The sequence below is a fragment of the Podospora pseudocomata genome (genome assembly GCF_035222375.1).
Source record: "Podospora pseudocomata strain CBS 415.72m chromosome 1 map unlocalized CBS415.72m_1, whole genome shotgun sequence".
Classification (NCBI taxonomy): domain Eukaryota; kingdom Fungi; phylum Ascomycota; class Sordariomycetes; order Sordariales; family Podosporaceae; genus Podospora; species Podospora pseudocomata.
The window spans coordinates 7629601-7646597 of NW_026946363.1; the positions used below are offsets into that span (position 1 = coordinate 7629601).

The 16997-nt window shown below is 52.1% G+C and overlaps 7 protein-coding genes across 7 annotated transcripts; 2 read left to right on the forward strand and 5 right to left on the reverse strand.

The window, feature by feature from the left end:
* Nucleotides 1–471: 471 nt before the first annotated feature.
* QC762_124210 (uncharacterized protein) lies at nucleotides 472–2842 on the reverse strand. Its single transcript, XM_062886840.1, has 2 exons — nucleotides 1159–2842; nucleotides 472–1092 (listed from the first exon to the last, which is right to left on the reverse strand). The coding sequence occupies exons 1-2, from the start codon at nucleotides 1276–1278 to the stop codon at nucleotides 670–672; spliced, it is 543 nt and encodes a 180-aa protein (XP_062750000.1). The 5' UTR covers nucleotides 1279–2842; the 3' UTR covers nucleotides 472–669.
* QC762_124220 (uncharacterized protein) lies at nucleotides 1189–4702 on the forward strand. Its single transcript, XM_062886841.1, has 4 exons — nucleotides 1189–2126; nucleotides 2414–2674; nucleotides 2733–3097; nucleotides 3151–4702. The coding sequence occupies exons 1-4, from the start codon at nucleotides 2085–2087 to the stop codon at nucleotides 4571–4573; spliced, it is 2091 nt and encodes a 696-aa protein (XP_062750001.1). The 5' UTR covers nucleotides 1189–2084; the 3' UTR covers nucleotides 4574–4702.
* Nucleotides 4646–5917, reverse strand: QC762_124230 (uncharacterized protein). The gene is made up of 3 exons (XM_062886842.1): nucleotides 5444–5917; nucleotides 5139–5375; nucleotides 4646–5077 (listed from the first exon to the last, which is right to left on the reverse strand). The coding sequence occupies exons 1-3, from the start codon at nucleotides 5486–5488 to the stop codon at nucleotides 4766–4768; spliced, it is 594 nt and encodes a 197-aa protein (XP_062750002.1). The 5' UTR covers nucleotides 5489–5917; the 3' UTR covers nucleotides 4646–4765.
* A 428-nt stretch (nucleotides 5918–6345) lies between these two features.
* QC762_124240 (uncharacterized protein) lies at nucleotides 6346–10316 on the reverse strand. The gene is made up of 3 exons (XM_062886843.1): nucleotides 9442–10316; nucleotides 6880–9380; nucleotides 6346–6822 (listed from the first exon to the last, which is right to left on the reverse strand). Exons 1-3 carry the CDS (start codon nucleotides 10113–10115, stop codon nucleotides 6593–6595), a joined length of 3405 nt encoding a protein of 1134 aa, XP_062750003.1. The 5' UTR covers nucleotides 10116–10316; the 3' UTR covers nucleotides 6346–6592.
* Nucleotides 10317–10738: 422 nt separating this feature from the next.
* On the reverse strand, nucleotides 10739–13062 carry QC762_124250 (uncharacterized protein). The gene is made up of 2 exons (XM_062886844.1): nucleotides 12108–13062; nucleotides 10739–12040 (listed from the first exon to the last, which is right to left on the reverse strand). The coding sequence occupies exons 1-2, from the start codon at nucleotides 12716–12718 to the stop codon at nucleotides 10870–10872; spliced, it is 1782 nt and encodes a 593-aa protein (XP_062750004.1). The 5' UTR covers nucleotides 12719–13062; the 3' UTR covers nucleotides 10739–10869.
* On the forward strand, nucleotides 12435–14133 carry ryh1 (GTPase Ryh1). The gene is made up of 5 exons (XM_062886845.1): nucleotides 12435–13061; nucleotides 13129–13154; nucleotides 13216–13304; nucleotides 13364–13493; nucleotides 13554–14133. Exons 1-5 carry the CDS (start codon nucleotides 13009–13011, stop codon nucleotides 13895–13897), a joined length of 642 nt encoding a protein of 213 aa, XP_062750005.1. The 5' UTR covers nucleotides 12435–13008; the 3' UTR covers nucleotides 13898–14133.
* Nucleotides 14134–14289: 156 nt separating this feature from the next.
* Nucleotides 14290–16130, reverse strand: RLP24 (ATPase-activating ribosome biosynthesis protein). Its single transcript, XM_062886846.1, has 2 exons — nucleotides 15398–16130; nucleotides 14290–15313 (listed from the first exon to the last, which is right to left on the reverse strand). The coding sequence occupies exons 1-2, from the start codon at nucleotides 15471–15473 to the stop codon at nucleotides 14721–14723; spliced, it is 669 nt and encodes a 222-aa protein (XP_062750006.1). The 5' UTR covers nucleotides 15474–16130; the 3' UTR covers nucleotides 14290–14720.
* Nucleotides 16131–16997: the final 867 nt, after the last annotated feature.

Consider the following 16997-nt stretch of genomic DNA (forward strand, 5'->3'; position numbering starts at 1 on the left):
TGGTCTGGCTGCGCGCTGATATAAAATAAATTTAGTATTCTGTGGTTTGTGCCGGAGACCAACTCATTTGTCAAGACAAACCTACAATCTATTGCTAGCGATCCGGTCTATTGTCCTCGGTTATGCAAAAACCAAGATAGGTATCTCTTTAGTACCACCCACCCCAGAGCCCAGCATGCACTGGCAAATGCTCTCAAGTTGAAGAAGAAAACAGGCCACTCCTCTTTTGGGAGCTGACATTGTCCTGGGGTTGGGCGCTTGGTCTTGTGGATAATGGTAAGTCGCTCACTTTGACGTGGCTCTCGCCAACAACGACTCCTCATTTGCAGGTCAGGGACGTCCTAAAACATTTACCCCGAACCTGTTAGAGGCCGCTATCAAGGCTACCTAAGGAGCCAACTATATCACTCTTTGAAACAAGCACCAGCTTTCTGGACCACTCGGAGTCCATCCACTGTTTGGTTCTGTCCCACAGACTTGTTGCGTCATGGCTTCGAGGATCTCAAGAGAACAAAGTACGAGATAGTCTGAAGAGACCTATTGCCTTGAGATTAAGACCATCTCTCCTACACATGATAATGAGGACCGCATCTATTTCTAGGCTGCCGATACATAATTGATCACACATGATCTGCCCTTCCATGTTGACTGATACATAGCGTGCTCGCTTCATAAACCTGGCACCGCAAATTCCACCGGTTCCCTCTGCGCCTCCCACGCCAACCAGTCGCTCCTCGTCGTAGGCAACAGTCCCATCCCATTCACCTTCCAAACGCCCAGCGCAAGCGCCACGATTTGCATGACCACATAGACGAGCTTCACCTGTAGCACCTTGCCCTTGTTAGTCTCCGTCTCGAACCGCTCAAACGCCTGGTTCGTGCCGAGTATTCCCATAATAGGGTTCTTGAAAGCCATAACAACCATCATGATGCTGAATATTTGGAGCGAGTTGCCGGACATGTACATCATGATGGCGGTCATGGGAAGAGACTTGATCGGGGCGAGGGCAACCTCCCAGGCCTTTTTGAGTTTGAGGGTATCCATTTCTTCGGGAGATGGAGGGTCGCGTTTGGGGGCAGTTTTCTTGTCTTTCTGTTACGCAACAGCAGCAGTTAGCCAAGCGCCAGGCACAGTAATTTTGTGAGATGCGGGACGTACTTTGGAGTTTGAGGGTTGCGAAGAGGGATAGCCAGGGGGGTCGGGGATCGACGATTTGGGCTTATATGGTGGGGGGTTCTTGAGCTCAATCGCCCATGGCGGTAACGTTGTAGCTGGCATTGTGGTGGGATGATGTCGAGGAGTGCGCGTCGCGATGGTGGTTGATTGACCTGGAGGCTTGAATGTTGAAGGTGATGTCTAGATTGAATGGCGTCCGTGCTTTAGGATGGATTTCAGGAAGCTTCTTGGCGGACCATGCTTGTTCCCGTGTCAGTGGAACCCCGTTGCTGTTCTGGACCCGCTCCCCCACTCCCCACAGAACCAATTCTCCACATTGGCTTTGACTTGGAATTGGCCCTGGCGCAATTTGAATTTCAGGGGCCTCCATTGTTGAACAACTGCCCGAAGAGAGATCCACGCAACCACCCGACTCAGGCGGATCGGAACCGACTAAACGCATCTATCGAGCTCCCGGCAGAGCCGCAAGTTAAAACCGCCACCGACTTTGCGACCGTTGAGCGTCCGACGTTGTGCTGAATCTCGAATTGGATAGCAAGAACGGTAATACCGGTGGTTCCAAAGTCCGGTACTTTCTGGGGCGCCCGAGCCAGACAACAACGAAACAAAACCAACACCAACTCGGGCTCTTAACAACAATACAAGAATAGTGACGCGACGAGATCGAAAGCTACAAGCATCCATCTTGCCGGCTTGACTTCCACGCGCGAACCGAACAAGCAATCGCCTTGGAGTCCAGAACTTGCCGAACCCAGCTTCAGCTTGGCGCGTCTATCATAAAGAGAACGAGAGACACGGAAACGACTACGAAAGCAGAGCATTTCCAGGGCTTGGTGTGAGGGGTCCGCCCCGTTGTTGTATCAAATTATTTTGTGAGAGAAAAGAAGGAACAATCCGAGATAGCAAACATGGCGAGCGCACAGGGAGGAGATTCGAAGCTTTTTGCTCGGGTAAGCACACAATCCCTTGTTTGGCGGTCTTGGTCCAGGTTTGCGGGGGAAGCCATCTCACCCAACCAAGCTGAGCTGTACGGATGGCTTCTGGGTGACTGGCCAAGGGCAACATCGTCGCCTTATCGCATTGCGTGTTGCTACCCTACATTCCTTGCCCCTCACCACCTTTCAGCACATGCCGTTTCTTCTACCCATAACAACCAGAAACACGACATCATGAACACCAAGCCTTCAAGATGTTCATGGCATATCTTCCTCCGTCCACTTACTTACAAAGACCACAGGGCAAAGTCGCTGAGCTCCGCCTCGAGTTGAACAGCGGCAGCAAAAAGGACAAGAATTTCACGACGAAAAAGATCGCGCTGAAAAAGATTGTTGCCAATATGACCATGAGCAACAACGATATGGTGGCCCTGTTTCCAGATATTATTGGGTGCATGGGCATTCAGAATCTCGAAATCAAAAAGATGTGCTTCTTGTTCTTGGTCAACTATGCGAGAATGCGCCCCGAGGTAGCAGTGAAGGCGATTCCTGTTCTGGAACATGTTGGTTGACCCCCTTTCTTCGACCTTCTGGTTGTTGATGTGCTAATGATATGGGCAGGACATGGAAGACCCTAACCCTCTTGTAAGAGCGCTGGCCTTGCGGACAATGTCTTATATCCATGTGCGAGAGTTTGTCGAGGCCACAGTGCCCATTGTTAAGCAGCTTCTCCGGGATTCTGATCCGTATGTGCGCAAGACGGCTGCGTACACTGTCGCCAAGTTGTATGATCATGACAGGCACATGGTGGAAAAGTCAGACTTGATCGACAGGCTAAACGGCCTGCTGAGGGATGACAACCCGACAGTAGTTGCCAGCGCCTTGGCCGGGCTGATGGATATCTGGGAAAGAAGCGACGCCATCAAACTTACCATTGATTACAGCAATGCGTCCAAAATGGTTGCCATTCTGCCAGATTGCTCAGAGTAAGTCCAGAGTTGTGCACACTCGGGAAGGGACGTGCTGACAGATTTGACAGATGGGGCCAAACATACATCTTGGAAGCCCTCATGTCGTATGTTCCACAAGAAGCAGGGGAAGCTACCCTGTTGGCGGAGCGTATAGCACCTCGACTTTCTCACTCCAACTCGGCAGTTGTCCTCACCTGCATCAGAGTAATTCTCTATCTGATGAACTACATTGCCGACCAAAAACAGATCTCCGCCCTCTGCAGGAAACTGTCACCACCGCTCGTCACTCTGTTGGCCAAGGGACCCGAGGTTCAGTACCTGGCCTTGAGGAACGCCCTGTTGATCCTACAGCGCCGCCCCGAAGTCTTGCGCAACGACATCCGCGTCTTTTTCTGCAAATACAACGATCCCATCTACGTCAAGGTCACCAAGCTCGAGCTCATCTTTATGCTGGCCAACGAAAAGAACATTGACGAAGTCCTGACCGAATTGCGAGAGTACGCCACCGAAATCGACGTTCACTTTGTCCGCAAGGCTGTCAGAGCTATCGGAAAGCTTGCCATCAAGATTGAACCCGCCGCGCGCCGGTGCATCAACCTGCTGCTGGAATTGGTGTCAACAAAGGTTACTTATATCGTCCAAGAAGCCACGGTCGTCATCCGCAATATCTTCCGCAAATACCCCAACCAGTACGAGTCCATCATCGGCACCCTGTGCGAGCATCTCGACAGCCTCGACGAACCAGAAGCCAAGGCGGCCATGGTCTGGGTCATTGGCCAGTACGCCTCCCGCATCGAGAACTCGGACGTGCTGCTGGAAGACTTTTTGGACTCGTTTGCCGAAGAGCCCGTTGAGGTTCAACTCGCCCTTTTGACCGCTACAGTCAAGCTGTTTATCCAACGGCCGACAAAGGGCCAGGATTTGGTTCCCAAGGTTCTCAAATGGGCCACCGAGGAAACAGACAACCCCGACCTGCGAGACAGGGCGTACATGTACTGGAGACTGCTGTCGACAGACATGGAGGCGGCCAAAAGGGTGGTCATGGGCGAGAAGCCAGCCATCACTGCCGAGAGCGAGAAGCTGGACCCGCAAACCCTCGAGGAGATGTGTCTGAACGTGGGCACTCTGGCTACAGTGTATCTCAAGCCGGTGCAGACTGTGTTCAGGAATGCGCGACCCAAGAAGTTGCACGACAGCCCGTGCCTGCAACGTCAGGAGGTGGCCGTTCCTGGTTTGAGGCAGCCGGGGGATGACGGGAACAAGAGTTTGAGCGGGTTCGGGTTCGGTAGTGACAAGGCGGTCCAGAGGCAAGGGAATATGAGTGCGGCCGTATCAGACGCAGATGCCTACTTTGCGCAGCAACACACCAGACAACAAGATGGATTTGGGGATCAGGGGCATGGAGGCGGGTATGTGGTCAGCCAGTTTGACGCCCAGGTACCAGTCTACTCTGCACAGGGCCAGCCAAACAATGCCGACCTTTTGCTGTGATTCGAGTACATGTGTCGACAAAGGACAGGTTGTCTGCATGAGAAATGAGCGCAAGATGATACATTGCATTAGTTAATACCATAATTCGTTCTACATTAGATCCTTCACCATAATTGTCGGCCGTAATCCTGTCTATATCCCCACTTCACCAGTTTGTCGTCGGTGTGCAACCCAAGGGGCCGTGGGAGGTGGTTACACATAAGTCGTCTTCTGTCCGCCCCTTTTGTAGCTCCAGAATCTCAACCCGATCAGGCTGCCGCAAAGCGCAACCCCAACCACGAACATCAAACTTTGGTTCGCGACAGCTTTGTGGCACAGTCCTTGGAGCCTACTGAAAGCCAAATCCGGGGATTTTAGGTCCTCCTCGCGCAGATAACCAGCAAGTGGCTGCGATCCGCGAACATCAATCAGGCCTCCGTTGATGAGACCGGTAAAATACAGGCCTCTGCCGTCGTCGTCCCCCAATGAGCAGCCATGGGTATCCTTGAGTCCAATCGACCAAGCCTGATGTTCCTCCGCATTAGCACTCCGCCTCGAGGGCGGTACGGGGGGAATGAATACTCACTATTCCGGCTGCGATGAACAACAATGCGGCGATACCGTCCAGAGCCATCAGGGCAATCGTTGGGACAATGTCCTCGAGCCATGTCCACCAGATGGCGCCGAGGAGGTTGGCCACGGCTACGACGATGGTGAAGGCGGCAACGAAGATGGTGAACTTGGTGGTGGTGGGGGGGTCGCCATATACCTGGCCCTTGAGGAAGGTGAGGGTCAAAGCCAGGACCGTGATTGATAGGATGAGCTATTCCAGGTTCCGTTGTTAACCACAACACTAAGGACAGGACAGGCCACAGCATCATGATAGCATACCTGGAGGGCTCGAAACACGGCCGTAACCACTTTGGACTTGCCCATGGCTGCCGGTTGTGTGTTGCACTTGGATGGACTGGGTACAGTACAGGACCTGGGGTGTACACTGGGGATAATTTCTGTCAGTCTGAGAAAGCGGATGAGGAGCTACAGCTTGGGGTCGGGTATTTGATGTGCAGTAAGGGAAGGCAGGTGCGGGAGTGAGTGTTCTGGACTGCCTGAGCTTCTTTCCTTGGAGGGCGGGAGCGAACAGGCAGCTGTTCAGTAAAAGCTGGAAGCCATGAAGGACCTCCCGTCTTTCCCAAATGGTGGTTGAGGTGATATCTTGGAGGGGTTGGATCCTACTCACGATGTTGGGTTTCAGGGGGTGATGTTGCAATGGCGTGACGGAAAAAAGGTCAATTGACAGAGGAACTACGAGAAAGAAAACCAACAAGGAGGGTTCTTCCCTTATATACTAGCAAATTCAATAGTGAATCTGGTAAAGCTAACCACTACCATAGCCGCATTAAGAGTGGGCGAATGCATGGAACTTGTGTCTTGTGTCACCAGATAACACCACCAAAGAGTCACCATCAAGTTCAACGTCTGGTCTTCAAGTCACCATCAAGTTCAACGTCTGGTCTTCAATCTGATCACAAACGCTTGGCGGATGCCTGCTTTACCCTGAGACACATGTTTTGATACGACACTTTTAGCGTTGCACTCATGGATTTCTTTGTCCATGCCCTCGGACGATGTGGTGTGGTGGTCAGGACCGAGGTCTGACAGCCTTGCTAGACCCCTTATGCTATGGTGTGGATGCCAAGCCACGTTGGTTACAATCTCAGCTAACCAAATTGGCATCCAAAGGAACTTTCACTGAAAGATTTTGTCTTTTAAAATGCATCTTATGTGGAATCCTCAAAAAAACACCCCTATGAGTATTTAATCCCAAACCACAGACAGTATCGGTTGAAATTGGCTGGCCCTTTTGTACGTTTTCCTTGTCACAAGCAGCCGCCTTGCTTAACCCATCGACCCAAATAAAATTATTCGAAAGCAGCTGGTTGCAAGAAAAGAAAAGGAAAAAAGGAGGAAAGCTGTAAACTTGGAACCCTCTGACCGGCCCCCGACACAGATTCATTCAGTTATATCATCATCCGTGCTTTACACGTCCACGTCCACGTCCATATCTGCAGCATCCCCAGGAACGGGAACAACCCCATCCTCCCCTTCACCTTGAACCACCTTGCCGCCGCCTTCGTAGGTGACTCTCCGCCACCCAGTCTCCTCCTCAGGGTCCTTGATGAGCTCCACTGTGGGGAAATAATGCTCGTTCTTCTTCATGGTAACCATCCATGGCACACTATCAAAAGTCACTGCCCTCATGCGGAAATCTGCGAAACTTGTCAGAATGTGGTAAGAAGGGCGGTGCGTACTAGAAATAAACCTACAGGTATTGTCGGGAATCCTAACAACCGCAGCCAAGAAGCTCTCCAGGTCCGGAGTCGGCTTGTTGTTGACATGTGTAATGAAGTTGGTCGGCGCCAACCCATACTGATACGCGGGGGATCCACGAGTCCGGGCAGAGACATAGACCTCGCTGAATAGTTCGCTGATTTGTTGTCTGACGGTATGGTGTGGTCTATGAATGATGGCACCGCAAAAGGAGATTGCCCGGTGCGTCTCGACGTCATCAGCCGCGACGGTGGGTAGTTTCAACTTCAACTCCTGGCGCTCGCGCACAATCACGGCATCCAGAAACTCGTTGGCGTACATGACATCGAGATCAGATATTCTGGTGATCATACTGCCGTTCAGGGTCAAAATTATGTCGCCCTCAAGCAGAGCCGGGGCCTCTTTCTCCTCCACACGCTCACAGGTGCACTTGGTGACCATGAAGAGCTGGTGATGGGCAGTATTGGCCACAGAGACCTTCTCGATCCATTCCTCAGAGACACCCATTAGGCGCGCCTGAAGCATCTGGACAGCGCGGAGCTCGACTGGCAACATGCGCAGCTTGGGGACGATGCCATCCTGAATCTGCTTGAGGACGGGCAGCAGAGTAGGAGTGGCAAGGCCGAGATGGTACTCCTCATCTCTGTGGGTCGAATGAGAACGCTCTCCCAGATATGTCAACCACAGGGCCTGAACGGTACCGTCCTGCGCAACCAAGACTCCGCTGCCGCACTGTCCACTGAGACTAGTGTCGACAGTGATAGCGTCGAAATTGACAGCACGATAACGGGGCGCCCCGGAGTTTGCCGGAATCGTCACAGCAAAACTCTCGGTGACCGTGGTGGCCGCGTGAACGATTCGGCCGATTCTGTTGTAGCCGATGAAGTAAGTTGAGGCACCTTGGCTGATCTGCTCGTTACCCAGTTTGGCGCTAAGAACCGGCGCTTCAACCAGCTTAGGATCATACTGAATGATGGCGTAGTTTTGCAGAGGGTGGAGAAAGACCACCTTGCCCTCCACCACAATGGAATCGGCGATAGTGATGCTGATATCGCAGAGATCGTACGGAACGATGGCTCTGGAGATCACCACGAGGCCCTTCTCTGCATCCACGACCAGGCCCATTCCCCACTTCCGGTTCTTCGGGAAGCCGTCCAGCTTGACCGGAAGAGTGCATTGAACATGAACAAAGCTTCTAACGAGATCTGCCACGGCAGGGTGAGATGTGTGCTCCAGCTGAATGAATCTGGCCTTGGTGGGAACCGGAGGGATTGGGGGAAGGGGGTCCGCGAGGTTGGTGAAGTCCCAAAGTCCAGTCTTGTCGTTTCTGACTGCCAGCTTCATCTTCTTGGCCCAGTGGCGGTCGACGAAGATAATGGTGGTGTTCAAAGTGTGCAGATCTCGCAGATGTTTATATGTGACAACAACCCTAGACTTATCCGGAATCCCCTTCAAAACGTCAATGAAGGTATCAAGGTCGGGTGTCTTCTTATGGTCCACAGTCTGGATTAGCCACCCGCATTCAGAGCTCTCAAAGCGCCAAGAACCACCGGCCTCGCAGACGTAAACACCCTTGCAGGCCACACCGTACAGACGGGCTTGCTGGTACGACAACTCGTGAAAGCTACCGCCCGCAACCGAGACGAATCGATCAGGTGTAATCTTATGCAGATCACCGACCTCCACCTCGACTTCGACCTCATCGCCGCCACGCAGCACCAGAAGCTTGACAGTACCTCCAACACTGGAGTCCAGAATATCATCCAGGCGAATGAACTGAGTCAGCATTTCACCGTTGACTTTGATCAGCACATCGCCTTCCTCGATCTTCTTGTGCGAGGGACCCGCAGGGAGAATAATCTCGGCAACCAACATGTTGGTCTCCTTGGGGAACTTTTCGCGGACTTGAGCCTCCCACTCAGGGGTCAGGCCCAATCTCCGGCATTCGTCGAACGGCTTAAGAACGAACTGAGTTTGGATATCTCCGCGGGTGATGGGATTTCCTTCTTGCAGACACTTGAGCGCGCGGAGAGGGCGGTCTAATGGGAGGAAGTAGTCTGTGGAAGCACCGTCGCTTCTCCCTCCAGCTTGAAGCGCCACGGCATATCCATCGATGTCTACCACGGGACTGCCCGAAGAACCGCCGCTTGCTGCGGCGCTAGCCTGGTAGTAGCATGTGTTGAAGTCGCTGTACCCTTCGCCATATTCGGGAGCATTCCGGTCCAGTCTGCTGATCACACCCGAGAGGATGCTGAGCTTTTCTCCAGCATCGTTGCCGACCACTCTAATCTCAATGCCCACCTTTGCCAGATCTGGCCGAAGCTGGAGGGCCTCAACAGGCATGTATTTGATGGCTTTGGGGTCGAATTTCAGGATGCCGAAGTCGTGGACCGGATCGCGATAGACGGGGTAGGCGTCAACCTCCTCGTGGTTATCAAACACGCAGTAACCCCAGAAGGGTCCTGACCCAACAACGTGACGATTTGTCAAGATGTACCTATGATGAGTGTGGAAATCAGCATATATTCACACGTTTAGACCCAAGCGTAATAACTGACCCCCTCTCCGCATCTACCACGAACCCCGTGGCCTCGCTGGTCAAGGCGGGGTCTGTATCGAAGCTACATGTCTGGCAAAAGCGGATTGAGACGACATTTCGTACCACCCGCTGGATGGTTTCTTGCCATTCGGCGGTATCAGGACCAACTGGGAGGAGGGCAGCCAGCTTGTCGTCAGGCTCTTCGTATTCGGGCTCGATGAAGCTGTCGTCGGGTCTGTCGGGGGTGTTCTCGCCGCCCGAAGTATCCAGATCCCCATTGGCGCGATGATGCTTGGGGTGGCGGGCATCCAGTGCATGGGGTGGCTCTTTGCGCTTGGTGCGAACTGACGGGGTCAGGTTGGAACCGTTCATCGTGGCGGTGGTGGGGTTGACGGTAGATGGATGTGGTGGTGATGGTAGTGATGATGACACGGTTGTGGAAAATCGCAGGGCGGTCGTACGTAGAAAGAAGAGGTGATTGTTGAACTTTTTGCCTGGTAGATTCAAGGCTCTGAAGGGGAATGGGTGATTATGATAGTTGGTAAATAAAGTGGAATGAGTGTGTTGAAGAGGTGAATGGGAAGCTACTGTTTGGTAGCTGATTGTGAGTCTGGCTGGTGTAACCAAACTCTGTTTACTGAATCTGTTGGCAGAAACACCTAAGCGCGTGCCGAAAAAGAGGGTTGGCCGCATTCACAGCCTGGAAGAAAATACCGAGAAGTGTTGGTTGTTGAGAAGTAGAGGCCCAGCTAAGAATGGGATTGCTCTGTCAATTCACACCCGCGACGAATTCTTGCGTTGCCTTGCAGCAACCTGCAGGGCCACTGAGGCAAGGCGCATATGCCGATTGGCGGGGTGGAGTGAGCCTACCACCAGGAGCTTATCTAATCGAACTCCATCCAATTCCATCATCCAGCGCGTCCAAATATTTCAAAACTCTACTAACACAACACATAGGTAAATCGCAAAGGAGACGGTATGCTTGTTGAAACACATAACACATAGACTCTATAACAACGCAATCTTTTTTTTTTCACCCCCGGAACCCCAGTGTATCTTTGACCCGTCACAAGACATGTTTCATGGTAAGGTTTCAAGCAAACATTTATGAGACTTCGTAGACATCCCAAGTGCCCAACGTTCAGGGGGGTAGGAAAAGCGTTTTCAGCTGCGTCAGCGGTGCTGATTGATTTACCAACTGGCACTTGATGGGAAATTGCCTCGGAAGCTCTCACCGTCTTGTACGCTCGAGGTATAGACATGTATAGAAATTCTCCTGTTATGTTTGAGGGCAGCCAGTTGGAGATACGGTACGTATGATCATGGCGCAAATTGATTAGCAGGCGAATTTGGTTCACAAGAACAATTTGATCCACAAGAACAAGAAACCAGCAGGCAATGCTGCATTATGTATTCACACCAACTGGCAACCACAATACCCACCTTCTTAGGCTGGGAGCTGGAAGTCCTTGTACGTCCACTTCTCTGTGATCTTGGTCTTGGCCAGCCTCTTGTAGGGAATCTTTCTCCGAGCCTCCATTTTGCCCCGAACCAACATGCTCCTGTACCTGTCCTTGAGCAGGTTGCCTTCTGGCTTCAGGAGTCTCAACGAATCCTGAAGCTCGTCTGGAAGCACAAGCTCCAAGTCCTTCTCCGGCAGCCTGTACCGGCCAAACTGTTTCCTCCGCAGCTTCTCGTCATCACCAATCTCCTCCGCATCACTGAACTCGGCCTTTTCAAGGGCCAACTGCCTTTCCTTCTCTGCCACCTCCAACGCAATTTGCTTGATCCGCTCAGCCTGGGCATTCTTTGCCTTCATGGCTGCTTCGTGCTTCTGCCTCCGTTCTTCCTCCTTTCTTCTCTTGATTCTGTTTCTCTCAGCCTGTGTTTTGCGTCTTGGCCGCTTGGCCTTGACACTGAGCTCCTCTCCCGCACTCTCGAATCCTTCCCAAGCAGAATCGTCCTCCCACTCTGAAAGATCCGCCCTTGCCTCGGCAGCTTCAGCCTCGGCGGCTGATCGAGCGGCGGCCTCAAGTTTGATCCTTTCCGCTTCTAATTCGGCAAGACGCTTCTTCTCGGCCTCCACAGCCTTCTCGCTTTCCTCGATCAACCGTTCTCGATACTCGGTGAAGTCGGGGTTGTAACTGGCGCCACCCTTGGGTACATAGACAGCAGGGATCGGTTTGCCGTTGGCAGAGAGTAAGATGGATTGTTGTTCGAGGGTCTTGGGCTTCTTGGGCTTCTCTTTCTCGGGCAGGAAAGCCAGCTCGACAGCCTTCTCTGGCTCTGGCTGTGGCTCGTCGGCCCAAGGGTCAAATGCGGCATCGACGATGTCAACCGTTGAGTCGTGTTGCCCATCTGCCACCCTCTTTAATCTGCTGAGCTCCTTGCCGCTGACATACTCCTTGCGCTGCCTTTTGACTGGAAGAACACCATCTGTGGTCTTGTCGTGAGCGGGGCGCTTGCGCATAGGCACAGCCGGTACTGCTGACCGAGCCGCAAGAATCTCATCTGACTTGAGGCCCTTCTTGATCTTGGGGAACTTCTTGGTGATAGAGGCATCGCCTTTGACGTCGAGAACGAACAGATCGGCAGAATCCTTTTCCGCAATAACTCCACTGCAAAAGCACAATTGGTTAGCGACCACAATCGCACATTCAAAAAGCAGGCATAATCGAGTCATACCCAATAATCTTTTGAGTATTCAGCTGGTCAAGGCCCTTCGTGATGTCGGTAACGTCGACATTTTTGCGCCACGCCTTCTTGCCCTTCCTGGATGGTTGTTTGTACTGCGATGGGGCATCGGTATTGCCCGAGGGGGCCTTGAGAACAGGCATCTTGGACTGTGGCTGTGGTTGCTGTCGGTCGAACCAGTCGTTGCTTGCAAGCAACTTTTTTTTGGTGTTTTCGTCGACTGCGAGTCTGGCCCAAAGCACCCTGCCAGAGACACAAAGTGGGGTCCGGGTTTTCAAAATTTCAGCGGGTGTTCGTGACTGATAAGATAAGAACCCCTGCACGTGGCGCATAAAGTACCATGCACGGGGTGTCAGGCGAGGGTGACCTGGCCAGCACCCAATCCGAGGTTCAGGCCTGATGCTTCTGGCTGCTTGCTCATGACGGCCGCCAAGAGCGCTGGAACGGCCAGGCGTGGCTTGCGAAAAACAGCGGGCGTCGCCTGGCTGGTGGCATGCACGCACGCATGGACACGCCCCCCCTTTCACCGTAGCCGCAATCGGGTCTGTTGAGGAGAGTTGAGAGACTGGGCGTTGTGGATTCGAGCCGAACCGAATTCCCATCACAAAGGGAACTTAGACCTCCCAGTTTTTGAACCTTACTCCGTACCGAGTATAATTTTCGAGGACACTTGTTCACTCCTAGACAATACCGATACAACCATCCGAAAGCTGTTGAGCCGAACCACGCCGCGCTTCTTGGGTTCCTGGTCAGCCTGGCCACTGATTTGACGACGGTTAACGACTACTCCACGAGCACCCCTTTTAACGAATACACCCCTCCCTCCCTCAACGACGGCCACCACCGCCGAGACGATACATTTCGATTCTCTACACCACATAATATCAAAACCATGGCGCAAACAGGAGCGGGCGGGTCCTACAACAACCCGCTGAAGAAATTCAAGTATGTTGCTGGTGCTCTCCGGCGCGCGCGGAATACAGCACGAGGTGGCTAACCACGTATTCCACAGGCTGGTATTTTTGGGCGAGCAAAGCGGTATGGAAACACGTACAACCCAAAGACGGAACCAGGGACAGATACTAAATCGTTTGATTAGTCGGCAAGACATCTCTCATCACACGGTTCATGTACGACTCGTTCGATAACATGTACCAGGCCACCATTGGCATTGACTTCCTCTCCAAGGTACGTTAATTTCGCTGTTGGCTTTCTGGCCTGTGGCATTGGCTAACAGGATGGAACAGACAATGTATCTTGAAGACAGGACAGTACGGCTTCAGCTTTGGGACACGGCAGGCCAAGAACGTTTCCGCAGCTTGATCCCCTCATATATCCGTGACTCGAGCGTTGCAGTAGTGGTCTACGATATATCAAGTACGTTTCTCTGCTAAACCTTCTTACTCTCCTTTTCTTTCTTGCTAACCCCGATACCAGATGCCAAATCCTTCCAAAATACCCGGAAATGGATCGACGACGTCCGCGCAGAGCGAGGCAACGACGTCATCATTGTGCTGGTAGGCAACAAGACGGATCTCAACGACAAGCGTGAGGTTACCACCGCCCAGGGTGAGGAGGAAGCGCGCAAGAACAACCTCATGTTTGTCGAGACCAGTGCCAAGGCGGGTCACAACGTCAAGAACCTCTTCAAAAAGATTGCGCAGGCTCTGCCCGGGATGGAAGGGGCTGACGGGTCGGCTGCTGCTTCTGCGCAGGCCAGCTCCCAAATGATCGATGTTAAGAGCACAACTACACCACAACAAGACGGGTGTGGTTGCTAGACAGATTCAAAATGTGAGGGTCTGGACGTACACGAAGGGGGATGAATGGGTCGGGAGAGAGCCATGGTCATTCCGCACACGAATATACCGCGCAACCTCTGTTTTGCTTGCTTTTGTGTGAAGGTTAGACTAGGGAAGCATAGCGGGGGGTCATGGGTGGCTTTCACGCACCAAAGCGTTTCACATACTTGGTTAAATCTACGTAATGATATATCTTTAGGAGTTTGGGTAGCCGGAACATGTGGAATAACACGTTCAAGACACACTCGATTCATCACTCGCTCAAAGTCCAAGTCAATCTTCTTTTGTGGGCAGGTAGAGGGGGTTACAGAGCCGTTGTTCTCAAAGCACAATAAAGGTATTTGCCGGCTGCCCATGAAGATGTCTACAACACTCTGGAGATACATTCTAGTAAATAAACTTTTTTTCTGAACACAGCTCCCCTTTCTTAGTTGTAACGCCGAATTCGCCAAACCCGCAGAAGAAATAAAAACAATGTTCATGCATGTATGCCCGTTCCCTTTGAGAATCATATCTTGGTCCACACAGATTGTTCCTGGTGGCCCATGTTCAACGTCCCATTGGACGAACCACACATGTTCCTAACCTCCCTGATTAGCTGCTGATAGACGTCGTACTCATTGGCTCTGAGCCTAGCTCGGGTATCTTTTTTCTCCTCCCATGACAGGACGATCGTCAAAAGGGAAAGTGACGAGAAATGACGGGTCTAACCCTTCCTTAACGCCACCCAGCTACCGGTAAAGGACATGAAGGGTGTTGAGACGGGAGCCAGTTCCGGATCACGGCTGAGAGATCGAGCCGCTCAGTCGGTATCCATCTCATCATCCTCGTCCTCGAATCCGTCGTCCTCATCGTCATCCTCGCCCACAACACCGCCAAAAGACTCGGTGATTTCCTCCACCCCACCGTCAATCCTGACCCTCAATCTCTTCACCTCACCACCGAAAGCCTTGCTCTTCTTCCCGGAAGCCTTGGCGGCGAGCTCCTCTCTCTCCAGTTCCTCAACATCGACACCCCTCTCAGCAGCCAACTCAGCCAACCTCCTCTTCTCACTGCCCCTGAGTCTGGGAAGCAAGTGCTCGTTGTCAGCCACCAGCTTCCTGGCCGCGGCAACCTCGCGTGCCCTCTTGCCGGCCATGCGTTTCTTGTAGAAGATTCTCTCGCGGCGGGCCTTGATTTCGCTGATGCGCTCCATGGCCTTGAGGGTCTTGGCGAAGAGCTCGCGGTCGTAGCGGACGGGCACATTGCGGCGGGCGGCAAACTGCAGAGTGCTGTCGACCGTCATCTCCTTGCCGGCGTTCTTGCGATAGGCCTTTGTCCACTTGAGCTTGCGGGGGTTGCGCTTCATCTTGAAGTTCTTGTGACATTTTGAGCGGCAGAAGCGGAAGGATTTGCCTGCGAAATTCGCAACGAGCAATGGTCAGCGACAATGGGAACACACACCAGCAAGGTGCAAGAGATCAAGAGGTGAGGACAAACCATCGTTGCGCATAAAGGTGATACCCTTGCTAGGCCACGCGGGCCTACCGCAGAAGAAACAGTTATCGACGCGCATCTTGGAGTGTGTATATGCGCCCCTTTGAAGACGTGGAAAAAAAGGGAAGCTAGGGTGGTGGTTGTTTTGCGAAAAGAGGGTGACAGGACTGCACTCTCTTCTCTCTCCACCTGGCGCTGAAGGTTCAACTTGCAGCAGGCCGAAAAAATTGACCGCCTTCTTTTGCCCACCCTCCGCTGCAAGAAAAAAAATGTGGGGTGTGGTGAAAATTGTTATCTTATCGGTTGCCAAGTGTTTAGAGACCAGCTTTTGAAAGGGTTAGGGTTATACAGGAGTATCGGCGTCCACAAGACCTTGAAGATAGCTGAGAGAGGTACTCTCCGTTTGTATGCGCAATTGGTTAAGCGGGATTGACTCTGAGTTACTGCTCAGTTTTGAGTTGATGATCTCTGCAGTGTTTTGATTGGTATGGTGAGTGTACTTCGTCTCGTCCTTTGAGGCCATGAATTTTGCAATCGGTCTGCAAGAATCTGGAAAGGTTGGATCCTAAGGAATTCCACTCCCAATTGCTCTTTCGTTGACGTTCGGGATGTAGAATCGATTACTTGTAGATACTAAAGCTTCGATAAGTTTATGTAGATTTGGTGCATCTAGCTCGGAAGGGAAGGATGTAATTCAATTATTTGTACTCACGCCGTTTTGACTGGGCTGCTTTGTTGAAAACTTCAGGTATGTGCTCAAGGTCAGTTTATGAATGGTCTCTCACTGCTATCAAGAAAGAGATGTCTGGAAAAGTTGATTCCCCCATATTTTGGCAAGCCCAGCCGTATTGTGAGATATGAAGAAGTATCAAGTGATACGTTTGAAGAGCAGCAGAGTTTCACCATCGCGAGCCTTGGCTTCCGAAGCAATGGGAGGTGCCAAGACAGGGTTTGGACGCTAACCTGAGGCTTGGTCATCAGTTCCACTCACCTCACTGGGCAGCCTTCGAGTACACGCAGAGAATGATCTCTACATACGAACTTCTTTTACAATCTGGATTCAAAACTGAAAGAAGTCAATTGCATCGAGCGTAGCAAGGGCTTTTGCGTTGTCCTTCACGGTTCTGGGACGCGAGAACCGCTTATGGCAGTCCAGGGGCTGCCCATGTGACCAACATGCGCCTGAGGGTTTCGCCCCAGGCCTGAAGGCTGGATGTTGATTATAATTCAAAGCACCCGGTGGCCCGGACTTGATCTCCGGAGTTTCTGTGTGTATGAGCGCTGCAAAAATCTTTCTTGCAATCAGATGAATTACATCAAAATAAGGTTTTCGATCGCGGTCAAGCAATGGCAAGAGACGTCAAATGAAGACGCCGTCGAGGATCGTGAACTCCACACATGACCCACTTGGCGCCGTTGTTTTCTGGGGAAAGTCTGGGGAATGTGGAGCAGTCAGACCAAGGTGGCTCCACCGACCCTCAATTGACAACGCTAGCACACAACCAAGGGAGAAACAATATCAAGTTAGATATCAAAAACACCGTAGGGTTTTGTTTTTGACCCTCTAACAATTCCAAATTCTTCTCCAACATTGGAGGCTCCG

Excerpts from the sequence above, each read along its gene's own strand:
- QC762_124250 (XM_062886844.1), bottom strand. The coding sequence starts at position 12,718 with ATGGGAATTCGGTTCGGCTCGAATCCACAACGCCCAGTCTCTCAACTC. Across the intron at positions 12,041-12,107 it reads AATACTCAAAAGATTATTGG|TGGAGTTATTGCGGAAAAGG; the intron begins GTATGACTCGAT and ends GTGCTTTTGCAG.
- RLP24 (XM_062886846.1), bottom strand. The coding sequence starts at position 15,473 with ATGCGCGTCGATAACTGTTTCTTCTGCGGTAGGCCCGCGTGGCCTAGC. Across the intron at positions 15,314-15,397 it reads CACCTTTATGCGCAACGATG|GCAAATCCTTCCGCTTCTGC; the intron begins GTTTGTCCTCAC and ends CGAATTTCGCAG.
- QC762_124210 (XM_062886840.1), bottom strand. The coding sequence starts at position 1,278 with ATGCCAGCTACAACGTTACCGCCATGGGCGATTGAGCTCAAGAACCCC. Across the intron at positions 1,093-1,158 it reads CGCAACCCTCAAACTCCAAA|AAAGACAAGAAAACTGCCCC; the intron begins GTACGTCCCGCA and ends GTTGCGTAACAG.
- QC762_124230 (XM_062886842.1), bottom strand. The coding sequence starts at position 5,488 with ATGGGCAAGTCCAAAGTGGTTACGGCCGTGTTTCGAGCCCTCCAG. Across the intron at positions 5,376-5,443 it reads CCGTGTTTCGAGCCCTCCAG|CTCATCCTATCAATCACGGT; the intron begins GTATGCTATCAT and ends AACCTGGAATAG. Across the intron at positions 5,078-5,138 it reads TGTTCATCGCAGCCGGAATA|GCTTGGTCGATTGGACTCAA; the intron begins GTGAGTATTCAT and ends GAGGAACATCAG.
- QC762_124240 (XM_062886843.1), bottom strand. The coding sequence starts at position 10,115 with ATGCGGCCAACCCTCTTTTTCGGCACGCGCTTAGGTGTTTCTGCCAAC. Across the intron at positions 9,381-9,441 it reads GTGGTAGATGCGGAGAGGGG|GTACATCTTGACAAATCGTC; the intron begins GTCAGTTATTAC and ends CACTCATCATAG. Across the intron at positions 6,823-6,879 it reads TAGGATTCCCGACAATACCT|ATTTCCGCATGAGGGCAGTG; the intron begins GTAGGTTTATTT and ends CAAGTTTCGCAG.
- ryh1 (XM_062886845.1), top strand. The coding sequence starts at position 13,009 with ATGGCGCAAACAGGAGCGGGCGGGTCCTACAACAACCCGCTGAAGAAA. Across the intron at positions 13,062-13,128 it reads AACCCGCTGAAGAAATTCAA|GCTGGTATTTTTGGGCGAGC; the intron begins GTATGTTGCTGG and ends CGTATTCCACAG. Across the intron at positions 13,305-13,363 it reads GCATTGACTTCCTCTCCAAG|ACAATGTATCTTGAAGACAG; the intron begins GTACGTTAATTT and ends AGGATGGAACAG.
- QC762_124220 (XM_062886841.1), top strand. The coding sequence starts at position 2,085 with ATGGCGAGCGCACAGGGAGGAGATTCGAAGCTTTTTGCTCGG. Across the intron at positions 2,127-2,413 it reads ATTCGAAGCTTTTTGCTCGG|GGCAAAGTCGCTGAGCTCCG; the intron begins GTAAGCACACAA and ends CAAAGACCACAG. Across the intron at positions 3,098-3,150 it reads ATTCTGCCAGATTGCTCAGA|ATGGGGCCAAACATACATCT; the intron begins GTAAGTCCAGAG and ends CAGATTTGACAG.